This window comes from Macaca thibetana, chromosome 7 (assembly GCF_024542745.1).
Source record: "Macaca thibetana thibetana isolate TM-01 chromosome 7, ASM2454274v1, whole genome shotgun sequence".
Lineage (NCBI taxonomy): Eukaryota > Metazoa > Chordata > Mammalia > Primates > Cercopithecidae > Macaca > Macaca thibetana.
Genome location: NC_065584.1, coordinates 105721422 through 105737786, shown reverse-complemented (window position 1 = coordinate 105737786; position 16365 = coordinate 105721422). Strand labels below are relative to the sequence as shown.

The window sequence follows — 16365 nt, the reverse complement described above, 5'->3', positions numbered from 1 at the left end:
CGCGCCACCGCACTCCAACCTGCACGATACTGCCAGATCCTGTCTCAGAAAAAAGAAAAAGAAAAGAAAAAAAAAAAGGCTGCTACCGGGGAGGAGAACCCCTCGCCCGACCTCTACCTTCATGAAGAGAGGCTCAGAGGGCTGAGAAAGCCGTGGGACAGTGGCAAGGCAAGGCCAGGGGAAGCAGCTTTGCCGCCGGGGCCGGGCTCCTGCTTGCCCGGTGCCTTGTGCCCGGTCCTTAGCCTGAAGGTGGTGAGCTTCAGCCAGAAGCCCCTGGCGGAAGCGGTGCCCGCGTGCGGTTCAGAGTGTGGGTGTGCAGGTCTATGGGCGACCCAAAAGGGGTGCCCCTGCCCGGTAACCTAGCGTGAGGGTGGGGAGGGCGGCGGGCACGCAGCACTGCTTGGCTGCTCAGGGCAGGCTCCGCCCCCAGGGGCGCGGGTTTAAAAGGAGCGAAGGCAGCCCGGGAGCCGAGCGGCCAGGAAGCGCGCCGGAACGGAGCTGCTGCCCTGGCACAGCCATGGCCCGGCAGGTGGGGGGTGCTCGGCTGCTCAGCAGCCTACTGCTCTTTGCCCTGCTCGCTGCCGACGTCGCCCCGCTCAGCTGGGATCTCCCGGAGCCCCGCAACCGAGCCGGCAAGATCCGAGTGCACCAGCGGGGCAACCTCTGGGCCACCGGTAAGTCTTCGCGGACCGGGCAAGCAAGTGCCCCTCATCCTACTCAGATCCCATTTCCTTCTCAACCCTCTGGCCGCTCCTCAGCCACGGACACTAGTGTCGGAGCAGGTGGGAAACCCTGGGGCTCATCTAATTTAATAGATGTGAACTTGAGACCTGGACAGGTCAGTGACTTGGCTAAGGTCGCGCAGCCAGTTTAAGACAGGGCTGGGCTAGATCCTAAATCCCACTGCCAGCCCGTGCCCCTTACCTTAGGCAAGACTTTACCGAATCTTCTAACCGCTGATGTGGTTTTGCTGCACCTCCACTTTCCAGGCATCTGGCTTCACTCTCCACTTCCTACCCTGCCCTTTCTCGTCCCTTGTCCAAGCAGGCCACACAAGTAGCAGAGTTTCTCCCTGACCCTGGACCATCCCACCCTCCTTCCAGCTGTGTCATCCTCTCTACCTGTTCAGGAAAAGCTGAGGGAGCAGGCTTTGCCACCACCCAGACACCTTTGTGGCTACTTGGTGAGGTGGAAGGACCAAGAACAGGAAGGTTAAGTATCTTCCTGCCACAACAATGGAAACGTGGGAGAGATGAGGAACTTTCCCCCTGAGGTAGGATCCTCCCTGCTTGACTTCCTTGTGCCGGACACCTCCTTTCTAGGTCACTTCATGGGCAAGAAGAGTCTGGAGCCTCCCAGCCCATCCCCATTGGGGACAGCTCCCCACACCTCCCTGAGGGACCAGAGACTGCAGCTGAGTCATGATCTGCTCAGGATCCTCCTGCTAAAGAAGGCTCTGGGCGTGAGCCTCAGCCACCCCGCACCCCACATCTAGGTGAGCCAGCCCCCCACTCCAGTGTCAGGAGGGCCCAGCTGGGGCCATCCCTGGATCCTGCATGGGAGGAATTACCACCCAGTACTGTATTAGGGTGTGACTGTCTGACCAGGACATTATGGGTGTGGACCCCAGAAAGCCAGGGTTCCAGGCTTTTCCCTCTTGAGGCAGAGCTCAAAGGAGGAACAGTCCAAAGAAAGTAAGCTGACCTTCCTGGCAGACCCCATGGGGCAAGAAGTAGGGAAAGAAGTTCCCCTGACTCATCACCCAGTCTAAAGTAACAGACTGGGATCATCAGCCTTTTGGAGAAGGACCTTTCTCCCTCAGTCCACACAGTCTTGTCCCACCCGTGCTGTTCCCCGCTGCATTAGTCAAGTCCACCTTTGCCGTGCCCTGTGTGTGCTTGTGGCCGAACTGGGACCCTGAGGCCCAGAGAGAGAAAGAGAAGTCAGTAGCCAAGACAGAGTCTGGACCTTGTTCACCTTGACCAGAGCTCTTCCCATTCTCTCATCTGCCTCAGTATCCAGTGGCAGGGTTTAGCAACTTCAGTGCGTTTGACATTCTAGGCTGGATCATTCTTTCTTGTGAGGGCTGACCTGTGCATCATGGGATGTTTAGTGGCATCCCTGGTATCTACCCACTAGATGCCAGTAGCACCTTCTCCCCCCCCATCAAGTTGTGACAACTGAAAAGACTTCCAGACATCACCAGATGTCTGCTGGGGGAGAGGGCCCCAAATCATTATTGGTTGTCAATCACTGATCTATGGGATTCAAGGCTCCAAAGCTGGAGAGCCAAACCAGCCTTAAGGTCTAGCGCAGCTGAGTGGCAACTCCTCCATTCCCTGCTCCTGGTGCTGTCCTTACTGCACACCACCCTCCCTGGCCCTGCTGCTGTGTGCAGAAGGCAGTGTGATGTGGTAGAATGTGGGTTCTGACTACAACGTGCTGGGCTCATAACCTAGCTACTTCGTAGCTCTGTGACCTTATAAATGCCCCTTAACTTCTCTAAAGCCTCATATTCCTCACCCACAAAATGAAGATAATAATAAGGCCCATCTCCCATTAAATGAGACCATTTATGTCAAATGCTCAGCACGGTGCCTGGCTCATAGGCAGCCCTTAGTAGATAGGAGCTCTTACCAGTCTGTGAGCTCCCTGGCAGCACCTGTTTTGGACTTGCCTTCATATCCCCCACTGTGCCTACAATATAGTGTGTGCATTTTGAAGGGAGAGGCATTCCCTAGAAAAGGTCCAACCCAGCCTCAACTGACATCCCTGACTTCCTGAGGCATAGAACCAGCAGCCCCTAAGGACCTCAGATGTAAGGCCTAAGAGCTTGGGCTGGCTGAGTCTGAAGGGAAACAATACCACCTCTAGTGCCCTTGGTTTTGAAGCTTGGACACATGCAGACCAACTAGAGAATCTCAGAAGCAGCAGTGCCTGGGTCTGGGGCTTCAGAGTGAGGTCTGGGGCAGAGTTGGGGTGGGGGAGTGAGGACACTGACACTAGCCCAGCAGCAGGCACTGTACTTGAATTTACTTCCATGATCTCCTTTGACTGTCATGACAACCCTGGGTGGTTGGGGCTGTGTTCTGAGAAAACTATTGCCGCTGACCCCTCCAAGGCAATTCAGGGTGCTCTGCCTCAGCTGACAGCCTGCCGGTGCCCACCTCTGCAGACATCTGGCACTTAGGAATGGCAGGATGCCCCTATCATTATCAGGAGCCCCTCCCTGACTCAATTCTTCTGTATGTTTCTCTTCAGTACAGGAGGCTGCTGGTACAAATACTGCAGAAATGATACCAATAATGGGACAGACACAACAGCGTGGCTTAGATTGTGCCCACTCAGGGAAGGTGCTGAATGGGACCCTGGTGATGGCCCCATCTGGATGTAAATCCTGAGCCCAATATCTGTTACTCCATTACTGTGATTTCTGGTTGGGTCACCAGAAATATCGCTGATGCAGACACAGATTATGTTCCTGCTGTATTTCCTGCTTCCATGTTGAATTTGTGAATAAAACCTTGCTCTTTACATACAATGCCTGGTCCTCTCCTTCTACCCATCTTTTAGGGGCTAGGAGGGAATGGGGGCTGGCAGAGTGTTCAGTGAGACGGGGTTGGCTCCAAAAAGTCCACAATACTCCATGCCATGGCACCAGCCTGCCACTGACTCTGGACTCCTACTCGTCCACTCATTCAGCAAGCAAATAACGCCTGTTGTATGCCAGGTTTCGTGCCAGGCGCCGGGTTCTACTCTCACCTCTGCCACCCACTGCCGCAGGCAAGTGTCACCAGTTTCTCTGCTAGTAAAAGGGGGTTGCAGACACTACACTGCCGGGCTTGACTCAATCTTCCCGCCGGGCTTGCAGCGGAGCGCTGAGTTGGGATCCAGACCCTGCCGGCCGCCTTCTCTCTTCTCTGGCCGTCAGTAGGGTTGCCAGCGTTAGCAAATAAAAATACTGGACACCCAGTTAAATTCGAATTTCAGATAAACATTAATTTTATCTAATAAAATGTACCAAATATTGCATGAACATACTCGTAGGAAAAAAATTATTCACCGTTTTTCTGAAATTCGAATTTAACCGGGCGGTCCTGTATTATTTCTGGCCTTGGAGCACTGATTGCCCCTCTCTTGGGCTGCAAACACCCGGCCCTAAAACGGGCGATCATTTGGTCCTCAAGGCCTGCTCGGAGCTGACAGCCGGGAAGTCCCGATTTCAGGTCACTTTCCCGTAGCTTTCGCAAAGAAAACCCGTAACCCACCCAGGCTGGGGCGCAGCTCTGCCTCTTGACCCCGCCCTTAACGGGAGGCCCTGCCCACATGTCGCGAGAGCCGCGCGGCCCCGAAGGCTCTGAGGCGGAAGTGAGACGCCGGAAGCGGCCGTTGCCATGGATCCTGAGGAGGACTGGCTGGTGGAATCCTTGCGCTTGTAAATCATGCGGGGTTGGGAGACGGGAGCTGGGCCCTAATCTGGCCTGGCGGGCGGATGGGTGCAGGTGGAGGCACGTTGCAGATCCTGGTGCACAGTGGGCCAGCTGTGGCCTCGGGGCTCGCGGCGGCGGAGGACTCCGCCTGGGCCTAGGCCCCCATCTTTAGGAAATGGCTCCTTCCTGCGTGCGCGTGTTGTGAGATTACTAGTGAGAGCCTGGCTTGTGAAGAAGCAGTGCCCAGTTAGTTTGCGCCAGCCTCTGAGTTCAGCTCAGAACACAAATGACCTAATTGATTCTCATGTCAACCTTGGGAGTTCAGTTCTGAGTTCAGCTCAGAACACAGATGACCTCATTGATTCCTCATGTCAACCTTGGGAAATCTGGGTACCCTGGGAGGTCCACACATGAGGACAGAGGCTCAGGGACATCAACAGACTGGCCTGGTCCCAGAAACAGGGAGTAAAATGCGAAGCAAACTCGGTCCCACGTCTTCCTGACTCCAGAGCTTGGGCCACTGAACCATGCGGCTGCCATCTTGGAGTTATCTGAGCTGTGAAGTGCTGTGCATCGTGTGATTTTTTGTCCCTTTTGTGCAGGTACCAGGATTTCTATGCATTCGACCTCTCAGGAGCCACTCGAGTCCTTGAATGGATTGATGACAAAGGTGGTATACCTTCTTGGCCCTGAAGGAGAGGGAATTTCACTCCTGAGCTGGGTTTCAGGAGCTAAGCCTAGAGGGACCCAACCCACTCTTCTGGGCACTTGAGAGTCACTTGTAGCAATTTGATGCCCCATCAGCACTAATATTCCTTTTATTAAGATCTTTGACCGGGAGCAGTGGTTCACGCCTGTAATCCCAGCATTTTGGGAGGCCGAGGTGGGCAGATCACCTGAGGTCAGGAGATCGAGACCAGTCTGGCCAACATGGTGAAACCCCGTCTCTACTAAAAATACAAAAATTAGCTGGGCGAGGCTGCACCATCAGCCTCTCCTGGGGAGGCTGAGGCAGGAGAATCACTTGAACCCAGGAGGTGGAGGTTGCAGTGAGCCAAGATCATGACACTGCATTCCAGTGTGGCTTACAGTGAGACTGTCTAAAAAAAAAAAAAAAAAAAAATCTTCAGGCTGGGCACTTCGGGAGGCTGAGGCAGCAGGCAGACTGCTTGATTCCAGGAGTTTGAGACCAACCTGAGCAAGGAAACCCTGTCTCTACAAAAATTACAAAAATTAGCCGAGCATGGTGGCCCACGCCTATAATTTCAGCTACTCCGAAGGCTGTGATGGGAGGATCACTTGAGCCTGGGAGGTTGAGGCTGCAGTGAGCTGTGATCAGACCACTGCACTCCAGCCTGGCTGACCCGGCGAGACCTTGTCTGAAAAAAAAAGAAAACCAGATACTCAATTCCTCCATACAAGGCTGCACACTGAAGGAATTTATCCTTACTTTGGGGGATTGGGTGGAGTTTATAGACCTATCCATGGTCTGCAATCTTTCTAACAATTTGTCACAGCTACCTCTGCTTCTTTTTCCAGGAGTCTTTGTTGCTGGCTATGAAAGCCTGAAAAAGAATGAAATTCTTCATCTGAAATTACCGCTCAGACTTTCTGTAAAGGAAAACAAGGTAACTTGAAATATAAATGCTGAGTATGTCGACATTTATTTATTTATTAAATATTTGTGGTGCTCCTGTTATCTACCATGTATTGTCCTGGATACTGGAAAGACAGCAAGCGCTAGGCCTGCCCTTTTAGTCTAATAGAGGGAGGCAGATATGCACAGAGATCAATGCTGTAGAATGTCTCGTGGTTTATAGAGGGCTATCAGAGGAAGAGGTGGGTTATACTTTATCAGAAATAGATTTAGGGAGTGATTAAGGATATAGAGGGCAGTTGAAATGCTCAGAGTGGTTCAAGTCACCTAGTGAATGTGTGGTATGTAAGGAGTGAGGAGAATATAGTGAGGACAGAAACTCAGGGAACACATTTAAAGGATGAGTACAGGAAGATGAACCCCCAAAGAATACTAAGAAAGAATAGCCTCTGAGGTAGGGGAATCTTAGGAAAGGTCAATGTTTCTGAAGCCAAGAGAAGAGAACTTCTCAAGAAGAAAAGAGTTAGTAGCTGTCTAGAATTCCAATAAAATCATTCAGATGAGGAATTGAAGGCCAGGCACAGTGGCTCACGCCTGTAATCCCAGCACTTTGGGAGGCCGAAGTTGGGCGGATCACAAGGTCAGGAGTTCGGGACCACCCTGACCAACATGGTGAAACCCCATCTCTACTAAAAATACAAAAATTAGCCAGGTGTGGTGGCCTGCGCCTGTAATCACAGCTACTCAGGAGGCTGAGGCAAGAGAATCGCTTGAACCTGGGAGGTGGAGGTTGTAGTGAGCTGAGATCGTGCCATTGCACTCCAGCCTGGGCAGCAGAGCAAGACTCTATCTCAAAAACAAAACAAAACAAAAATCATTCAGATGAGGAATTGAAGAGTTCATTCATAAGACTGGCAATTGGGAAGCTCTTGGTGACCTCTGCTACAGGATTTTTGCTGGTGGTGGTTAGGCCCAAAGACTAAAAATGAAGAGGAAGCAGAGTCAGGAAATCTAGGGAGGGAAGAAGCTAAAGCAGCAACTAGTTGGAAACACAGATCTGAGGGAAGGTTTCCTAAACACAGAGGCTTGAGCAGAGTTACAAGTTGTGGGAAAGTAACCCTCGAAGAGGGAGAGGGTGAAAATGAGGGAATATCACAGGGAACATGCTCCTGCTTCCAGGAATAGAAGATGAGGATAGATCAGGAGTCCAGGGGATGCTATTAGTCATCAGAGGACAAGGGAGGAGTGAGGCATACAGGCAGATGACCTTGTAGGGCCACGTAGGGGCAGGAATTGGAGTGTTTGCTCCTGAATTCCTTTTTGTGTGAGACAAGGGCTTGCTCTGTCACCCAGGCTGGAGTGCAGTGGTGCGATCCTGGCTCACTACAGCCTCAACCTCCCATGCTCAAGTGATCCTCCCGCCTCAGCCTCCCGAGTAGCTGGGACTACAGGCATGCACCACCATGCTTGGCGAATTGTTAATTTTTTTTGTAGAGATGAGGTCTCGCAATGTTGGCCAGGCTGGTCTCAAACACCTGGCTTCAAGTGATCCACCTGCCTCGGCCTCCCAAAGTGCTGGGATTACTGGCATGAGCCATCACTCCTGGCCCCACATTTCTTTTTTTTTTTTTTTTTTTTGAGACAGGATCTCACTCTGTCACCTAGGCTGTAGTGCAGTGGCGTGATCTCAGCTCACTGCAACGTCTGCCTCCTGGGCTCAAGCCATCCTCCCACTTCAGGATCCCAAGTAGTTGGGACCACAGGCATGTGCCACCACACCAGGTTAGCTTTTGTATTTTTTGGTAGAGACAGAATCTTGCCAGGTTACCCAGGCTGGTCTCGAACTCCTGAGCTCAAGCAATCCTCCTGCCTCCCAAAGTGCTGGGATTGCAGGTGTGAACCACTGCACCTGGCCTTTTTTGTTTTGTTTTGTTTTTAAATTATTTAATGAAATAAGAAACAATCCGAGCGTGGTGGCTCATGCCTGTAATCCCAGCACTTTGGGAGCAGGAGACTGAGGTGGGCAGATCACTTGAGGCCAGAAGTTCAAGACCAGCCTGGCCAACATGGTGAAACGCCATCTCTATTAAAAAAAATTCGGCCAGGCACATGGCTCACACCTGTAATCCCAACAGTTTGGGAGGCTGAGGCGGGCGGATCATGAGGTCAGGAGTTTGAGACCAGCCTGGCCAATGTGGTGAAACCCCATCTCTACTAATAATACAAAAATTAGCCGGGTGTGGTAGCATGCCTGTAGTCCCAGCTACGCGGGAGGCTGAGGCAGAAGAATCGCTTGAACCCGGGAGGTGGAGGTTGCAGTGAGCCAAGATCACACCACTGCATCCAGCCTGGGTGACAGAGCAAGACTCTGTCTCAAAAAAAAAAAGAAAAAAAAAAATTAGCTGGGTGTGGTGGTATATGCCTTTAATCCCAGCTACTCAAGGGTGGCTGAGGCACCAGAGAATCCCTTAAACCCAGGAGGCAGAGGTTGCAGTAACCTGAGATGGCGTCACTGCACTCCAGCCTAGGTAACAGAGTGACACTCTGTCTCACAAAAATAAGTAAATAAATTTATCTTAGGGCATCACCATGGTATGAAGTTGGGTCGAATTGTTTAGAATAGAAGAGGCCGAGAGGCTAGACAAGGACATAGAAAAACACTGCTCAGCCTGGGAGAGGCTAGATCCCATGCAGATGTGGCCCAGTTTTTATCATAGCCTGAGGACCACCCTACCAGGGCCATTAGGAGTGCTGGCTAAAATGCATATTCCTAGCATACTTCCCAAACATACTGAATTAGAATCTCAAGAGAGAAAGCTCAGGAAAAATGCCAAGTTTGTAGATTGACATGGTGGCTCACGCCTATAATCCCAGCACTTTTTGAAGCTGAGGCGGCAGACTGCTTGATACCAGGAGTTCAAGTCCAGCCTGGACAACATGGCAAGTCTGTCTCTTCACAAAATTTAAAAAGTTAAAAAAGACCAGGCATGGTGGGTCATGCCTGTAATCTCAGCACTTTGGGAGGCTGAGGCAGGCGGATCACCTAAGGTTGGGAGCTCAAGACCAGCCTGGGCAACTTGGCGAAAACCCATCTCTACTAAAAATACAAAAATTAAATGGGTGTGGTGGTGCACACCTGTAGTCCCAGCTACTCAGGAGGCTGAGGCAGGAGAATAGCTTAAACTGGGGAGACGGAGGTTGCAGTGAGCTGAGATCACGCCACTGCCCTCCAGCCTGGGGTACAGAGTGACACTCTCTGTCTCAAAAAAAAGTTTAAAAAAAAAAAAAAGCCAAATTTGTACTCATAAAACCCAGAGGCTACAGAAGCTATCATCTTCCCCATCCCCAGTCAGGCTCACTTCTCACAGCGAGGCTCAGTCTGGGTGAACCCCTGACTCAAGCCTGACTGGAGATGGGGAAGATGATAGCTTCTGTAGCCTCTGGGTTTTATGAGTACAAATTTGGCTTTTTTTTTTTTTTAAACTTTTTTTTGAGACAGAGAGTGTCACTCTGTACCCCAGGCTGGAGGGCAGTGGCGTGATCTCAGCTCACTGCAACCTCCGTCTCCCCAGTTTAAGCTATTCTCCTGCCTCAGCCTCCTGAGTAGCTGGGACTACAGGTGTGCACCACCACACCCATTTAATTTTTGTATTTTTAGTAGAGATGGGTTTTCGCCAAGTTGCCCAGGCTGGTCTTGAGCTCCCAACCTTAGGTGATCCGCCTGCCTCAGCCTCCCAAAGTGCTGAGATTACAGGCATGACCCACCATGCCTGGTCTTTTTTAACTTTTTAAATTTTGTGAAGAGACAGACTTGCCATGTTGTCCAGGCTGGACTTGAACTCCTGGTATCAAGCAGTCTGCTGCCTCAGCTTCAAAAAGTGCTGGGATTATAGGCGTGAGCCACCATGTCAATCTACAAACTTGGCATTTTTCCTGAGGTATTAAGTTGTGAATTTGAACCAAAGTCTCTCTAGCCCAAGTCCATACTGTTGGCCACTAGCCTCTACTATCTCCATGTAAGGAACGAGAAGCAAGGGAAAAGGAGGTGGCCTGCTCACCACCAGGTTTGCCTTGTTTCTTCTATGGCCACCTCCTTTTCCCTTGCCTCTCGTTCCTTACATGGAGATAGTAGAGGCTAGTGGCCAACAGTATGGACTTGGGCTAGAGAGACTTTGGTTCAAATTCACAACTTAATACCTGCATGACCTTAGAAAAGTGGCTGAAGCTCCTTGTGCCTTAATTGTGTCATTTGTACAATAGGGATAATTATAGTACCTGTATCATAGGAGGTTGTAAGAATTAAATGTGATAAAGCCCTAAACACTGCGCCTGACACAGTGAACACTGATAAGTTGTCATTGTTAATTTTTATTGTTAGAGGAATCCACCTGGTTTCCAGCAGGAGAATGGAGGGAGAAATGGGGATGTGTCCACTGCTTTCTTTGATGAAGCTGTTAAGCTTCTCTGGCTTCTCTAGGAAGGCCTGGAGTATAATGCTTGTGCTGTAGTAAAAGGGGCTAGTGAAAGGCTAGAAGGGTTTTGGATGTGCAAAGGAAAAAGGAAGCTGTATGTGTAGGCAGCTGAGACCAACATTGCCAAATACCAGCACACCAACGCCCTATCACCAGCTGAGTGGCTTCCATGGCCTCCTGCCAGGCTGGGACCTGACTCCTCACTTAAGAGTTCCTCTGAAATGTTCATTTGAAGAACTGGCTCTGATTGGCTACTCCTTTGTATTGTAGGGCTTATTCCCAGAAAGAGATTTCAAAGTGCGCCATGGAGGATTTTCAGACAGGTCTATCTTTGATCTAAAGCACGTGCCACATACCAGGTATGGTCAATTCTGTGATCCAGACCATCCACGCAGGATGGGATGCCTGAGGGGTATTCTGCCTCCTCGTCTCCATTCCCACCCCCTCAGCACACGGGCACATGTGAGTACACAAGTGCGTGCACACAGATACGCCCAGATTTAGAATACAAAGAAACCACTGCTGTGGCTTCATAGCCCCCCAGAACCCTTTGACTATTTTAAGAAATAGGTCTACCGGAGTTGCTCCAGGGAATAGAAACGGGACAGAAGGATGCTCTTCTGTTGCTCTTGGGTGATAATTGCTTAGTTGGGAGAGGCTAAGAGTCTCTGGGTCAGGTTGTGTTTGGCCCCATACTGGTGTCCTCTCTAGGTTACCATCATGACACATGGAAGCTTAGGCTCAGTCTCCCTAAAGTGGACTGAGCCTGCCTCTTATCTGTGAAGTGAGGGTGGTTGGCCTTGATGATCTTGCAGTAAGATTTCCTGATATGGGAAGTGGAGTCCCAAGCTAAGTGGGCTGGAGAGGGGAAGGGACCTGTGTGGATAAGCTCCCCATGGTCTGGACTGATTTTCTGTTTATTCTGAATAGATTGCTGGTGACTAGTGGCCTTCCAGGTTGTTATCTGCAGGTGTGGCAAGTTGCAGAGGACAGTGGTGAGTGAATTTGACTTGATGGGGTTTGGGGTTCTAGGAAAGTGTGACTCATACACTCCTGTCCCCTAATCTGAGCCAGTTAAGAAGTAGACCCAGGCTAGGGACAGTCTCATGCCTGTAATCCTAGCACTTTGGGAAGCTGAGCTGGGTGGATCACTTGAGTTCAGGAGTTCAAGACCACCCTGTACAACATGGTGAAACCCATTTCTATTACAAATAAAAAAAATTAGTCGGGCGTGGTGGTGGGCACCTGTAATCCCAGCTACTGGGGAGGCTGAGGCAGGAGATTCGCTTGAACCCGGGAGGTGGAGATTGCAGTGAGCCGAGATCATGCCACTGCACTCCAGCCTGGGCAACAAGAGCAAAACTGTGTCTCCAAAAAAAAAAAAAAAAGAAGTAGACTCAGAGCCAGGTGCAGTATCTACTTTAATGCAGACAAGATGAATTAGCAACCACGACATGACATCCAAGCCCCAAATGGAGCTTCCTGTAACCTGCTCCTGGAATTGAGTTCATCCAGAGAACTACTGTCCCTAGGCAGGGGCAGTGGCAAGGGCAGAGCTAAGGCTGCTCAAGTGAGCTCACCTCTTTGGCAGCATTAAGCATATATTAAGAGAAGCCTCAGATGTAGAATACAGAGAGGAGAACCTGCCTATTAACCTAGCGGGTGGAGACAACCAAATAAAAACTAAAACTTGGCTGGGTGCGGTGACTCAGGCCTGTAATCCCAGCACTTTGGGAGGCCGAGGTAGGTGGGTCGCCTGACCAGGAGTTTGAGCCCAGCCTGAGCAACGTGGCGAAACCCCATCTCTACTAAAAATACAAAAAAATTAGCTGGGCATGAGGGTACACATCTATAATTCCAGCTACTCGGGAGGCTGAGGCAGGAGAATTGCTTGAACCTGAGAGGTGGAGGCTGCAGTAAGCTGAGATTGTGCCACTGGACTCCAGCCTGGGCAACAGGGTGAGACTCTGTCTCAAAAAAACAAAAGAACCAAAACAAAACTTGACTCAAAGCCAAGGATGTTCCATTCAGTGTAAAAAAGATGTGGACTTTCTTGTCCACCTTACAAGACAATGACATCTGTAACGTGACCTGTACTTGCTAGGCTTTAGCAAGTCACTCGAGGTCATGGAACACGTTTTTGAAGAAATAACATCAGTTCATGAATTCTGTACCTGTGACTTGTCGCTGAAGGTGTGACATCAGCAGCGTGTTCATTCCTTTTCTTCTACCTGTTCTCCACAAAAATATAAAAAGCCAGAATTGCTTTTTGGGTTTTCAGATGGCATTATCTTCTATTTGCAAAAAACAGTTTATAAGACAAATAATAAAGAAATTGAAATGTTTCTGATGGTTTCAAAAATGTAAACATGAGTCAGAGTGGTTATGTCTCAACATCATCTCTTGCCAACCGGCAGCTCCTTTTCTTTCTTGACCTTCTAAATGTACAGGGGATGACAGCTGGCTGGCCTGTCATGTTTCAAACCTTCATTAAAGTTCTGGATTTTAGCCTCTTTTCGTTTTCCCCTAGATGTCATTAAAGCTGTCAGCACCATTGGTGTGCATGAGAAAGAGGAGAGTCTCTGGCCTAGGGTGGCTGTCTTCACCTCAATGGCACCTAGAGTCCTCCATGGGGCGAGACTCCGCAGTCTGCAGGTCGTTGATCTGGAATCCCGGAAGACCACGTACACCTCAGGTATTGTGGTACTTTGCCCCTTGCTGGCTGCTCCAGCCGGCATCACCCCCCAGCCCAACTCAGCCACTATGGAAACTGAGTTCAACCCTGTGTGCCACGTGTTGGGGATACAAGGTGAATAAGAGGTGAGCCCTGGCCTCAAAAGGCTCCCATGCTGGGGCAGGATTAGGCAGTCCCAGGGACCAGCACCCAACCAGCCGAGCAGACAATGGCAAGATGAGTGGGAAGGGAGATGTGATTTATTCTGCCTGGCACTGGTGGAAAGGGACCTGTGACCAGCCAGCCCTGCCAGATTGCCAGATCCATCTGCCTTCAGCTGCTTGTCTCCTTTGCTCTTGGTCTTCCAGATGTCAGTGACAGTGAGGAGCTGAGTAGCCTGCAGGTCCTAGATGCAGACACCTTTGCCTTCTGCTGTGCTTCGGGCCGGCTGGGGCTTGTTGACACCCGCCAGAAGTGGGCACCGTTGGAGAATCGCAGCCCTGGCCCTGGGTCTGGTGGAGAGAGATGGTGTGCCGAAGTTGGGAGCAGGGGCCAGGGCCCTGGGCCCAGCATTGCCAGCCTTGGCTCAGATGGGCATCTTTGTCTTCTTGACCCCCGGGATCTCTGCCATCCTGTGAGCTCAGTCCAGTGCCCAGTATCCATACCTAGCCCTGACCCAGAGCTGCTACGAGTGACTTGGGCCCCAAGCCTGAAGAATTGCTTGGCCATCTCAGGTACTACCGAGCAGGATTTTGTCTGTTATCTGATCTCTTTCTTTCAGGGGACTGTTGCGTGCTCAGGAAGGAGCCTCCAGCAACATGATAAACCTGACTCCAGAAGTTAAAGTTGCTCACAGAGAAATTCGAACTCTCCAGGTTCTTCAGTGGCAGGCCTTTTCCCCCACTGGCTACTAAACTTCCACACACTGGCAGCAGGCCTTTCCTAGCCTAGCAGGAATTCAGGTCTTAGGTTGGTGGAGGGGCCTGCAGACAGTAAGACACTGAGACAGACATAGGGCTGGGTCAGAAAGAAGAGGGGACAGTGGCTAACATGGTGAAACCCCGTCTCTACTAAAAATACAAAAAATTAGCTGGGCACGGTGGCGGGCGCCTGTAGTCCCAGCTACTCGGGAGGCTGAGGCAGGAGAATGGTGTGAACCCGGGAGGCGGAGCTTGCAGTGAGCTGAGATTGCGCCACGGCACTCCAGCCTGGGCGACAGAGAGAGACTCCGTCCCAAAAAGAAAAAAAAAAAAGAGAAGCGGGGACAGGACCTCAAGGGTACTTCTCAGCCTACTTACCTTTTGAAATGTTGCAAGCTGGCCAGGCGCGGTGGCTCACGCCTATAATCCCAGCACTTTGGGAGGTCGAGGCAGGTGGATCACAAGGTCAGGAGATTGAGACCATCCTGGCCAACATGGTGAAACCCTGTCTCTACTAAAATAAAAAAAATTAGCCAGGTGTGATGGTGCACACCTGTAGTCCCAGCTACTCGGGAGCCTGAGGCAGGGGAATCACTTGAACCCGGGAGTCGGAGGTTGCAGTCAGCTGACATCACGCCACTTTGCTCCAGACTGGCGACAGAGCAACACTCTGCCTCAAAAAAAAAAAAAAAAGTAGTAAGCCAGTTAGGTCAGCAGGCTCCTGGGTCTGGTCTGGTGGCATCTAGTTGCTTGGGTACTTAATGTGGGTATCTAAAAGCCAACAGGAAGGATCTGTTGAGACAGGTGGGGGTTGAAAAAAATCATTGAGAGCAAGAAAGGATGATTAGAAATGCCAGGATCCAGAAAGAATAGAAAAGCCAAGCTCAGGTAGAGGGGCTGGCTCTTCAGTAACAGGAAGATGGCAGGATGGGATGAGTGTGCGTGCAGCTAGATTGTGCAGGGACGTGAGGGTATTTCTCTCCAAAGGCTTCTGTTTCCCTCGCTGAGTAGGAGACAAGGCCATCTGCTGAGAGGGACCCAGAGGTAGGGGATTGGAATCTGGGGCAACTTGCAAAGGTTTGAAGAAGTCTCTTAAGCCTCAGTTTCCTGGGGAAAATAACAGTATCTGTGTCACACAGTTCTGAGGATTAAAAGAGGTAATACTTGTCCAGAATTAGCCTTCAAGCCTCACGCGTAACAGGTGCACAACGATGCCCATGGTTACATGCCCCAGGGAGTCATCAGCTGCCAACACTGAGGGCAGATGCTACTTGCCCATGGTTAGCCTTTAAGTGCCTTGATTCCTCATCCAATAGCCTGTTTTGGTACTACAGAGCAAATTATTAAAAGTATTTTAGGGGCTGGGTGCAGTGGCTCATGCCTGTAATCCTAGCACCTTGGGAGGCTGAGATGGGAGGATTGTTTGAGGCCAGGAGTTTAAGACCAGCCTGGTCAACGTGGTGAAACCCCATCTCTATTAAAAAAAGAAAGAAAATTATTTTAAAATAAAATTAGGGATTCATTGTCAAGCCTCTCTTTTCTATATTCTCAGGTTTTGATGGTACAGTCCAGGTCTATGATGCCACATCTTGGAATGGAACGCAGAGCCAAGTAGAACCTCTCTTCACTCACAGAGGTCACGTCTTCCTAGATGGATGCGGGACGGACCCTGCTCCTTTGGTCACCACCCACACCTGGCACCCCTGCAGACCAAGGACTTTGTTATCAGCAACAAATGATGCCTCTTTGCATGTGTGGGATTGGGTGGACCTTTGTGCCCCCTGCTGACACCAGCATCTTTCCATCCAGGCCTCTAGAAAGGGGAGGAGCTGCTGTAGTAGCAAGGCTACTGATGTAGGACTCAAGTGACTGCCAGTCCCTGTTACCAGCTGTGTGGCCTTGGGCAAGTACACCAGCGTCACTTAGCCTCAGGTTCCTTATCTGTAAAATGAGGATAGTAAGAACTACCTCGTAGTGATATTGTGAAGGTTAGAAGAAATGCATGGTGTAACTACTTAGTAGCTACTGTTACATCTAAGAGTGTAAAATGGCAGTGTTTTGTCCCTGTCTTCACACTAGCATAGGAAGAATCGAAAGAGCTAACAAACATGCTTTGTGAATTTTTTTAAAGAAAAAAATGTAGAGGGGCCAATAAACATAAAAAAATCCCAGCCCTAGTAGCAATTAAGGAAATAGCAAAACAAGATTTCTGCTCATCTTGAGTGGTTCTCATGGGTACACAGATGCACTTTCCCACACTTGTCCCCCCAAG

At 50.4% G+C, this 16365-nt stretch overlaps 2 protein-coding genes across 4 annotated transcripts; both read left to right on the top strand.

Moving 5' to 3' along the window:
• The first annotated feature begins 321 nt into the window (after nucleotides 1-321).
• NMB (neuromedin B) lies at nucleotides 322-3538 on the top strand. 3 transcript variants are annotated; one of them, XM_050796102.1, is made up of 3 exons: nucleotides 322-674; nucleotides 1323-1495; nucleotides 3262-3538. In XM_050796102.1, exons 1-2 carry the CDS (start codon nucleotides 518-520, stop codon nucleotides 1493-1495), a joined length of 330 nt encoding a protein of 109 aa, XP_050652059.1. In that variant the 5' UTR covers nucleotides 322-517; the 3' UTR covers nucleotides 3262-3538. The 3 variants fall into 3 exon arrangements, with proteins under 3 accessions (XP_050652059.1, XP_050652058.1, XP_050652060.1); XM_050796101.1 differs by having other exon boundaries at nucleotides 436-674; nucleotides 3267-3538; XM_050796103.1 differs by lacking the exons at nucleotides 1323-1495; nucleotides 3262-3538 and adding an exon at nucleotides 1130-1287 and having other exon boundaries at nucleotides 436-674.
• A 795-nt stretch (nucleotides 3539-4333) lies between these two features.
• On the top strand, nucleotides 4334-16203 carry WDR73 (WD repeat domain 73). Its single transcript, XM_050796085.1, has 8 exons — nucleotides 4334-4435; nucleotides 5033-5100; nucleotides 5970-6058; nucleotides 10770-10858; nucleotides 11430-11494; nucleotides 13030-13194; nucleotides 13542-13907; nucleotides 15646-16203. Exons 1-8 carry the CDS (start codon nucleotides 4395-4397, stop codon nucleotides 15879-15881), a joined length of 1119 nt encoding a protein of 372 aa, XP_050652042.1. The 5' UTR covers nucleotides 4334-4394; the 3' UTR covers nucleotides 15882-16203.
• Nucleotides 16204-16365: the final 162 nt, after the last annotated feature.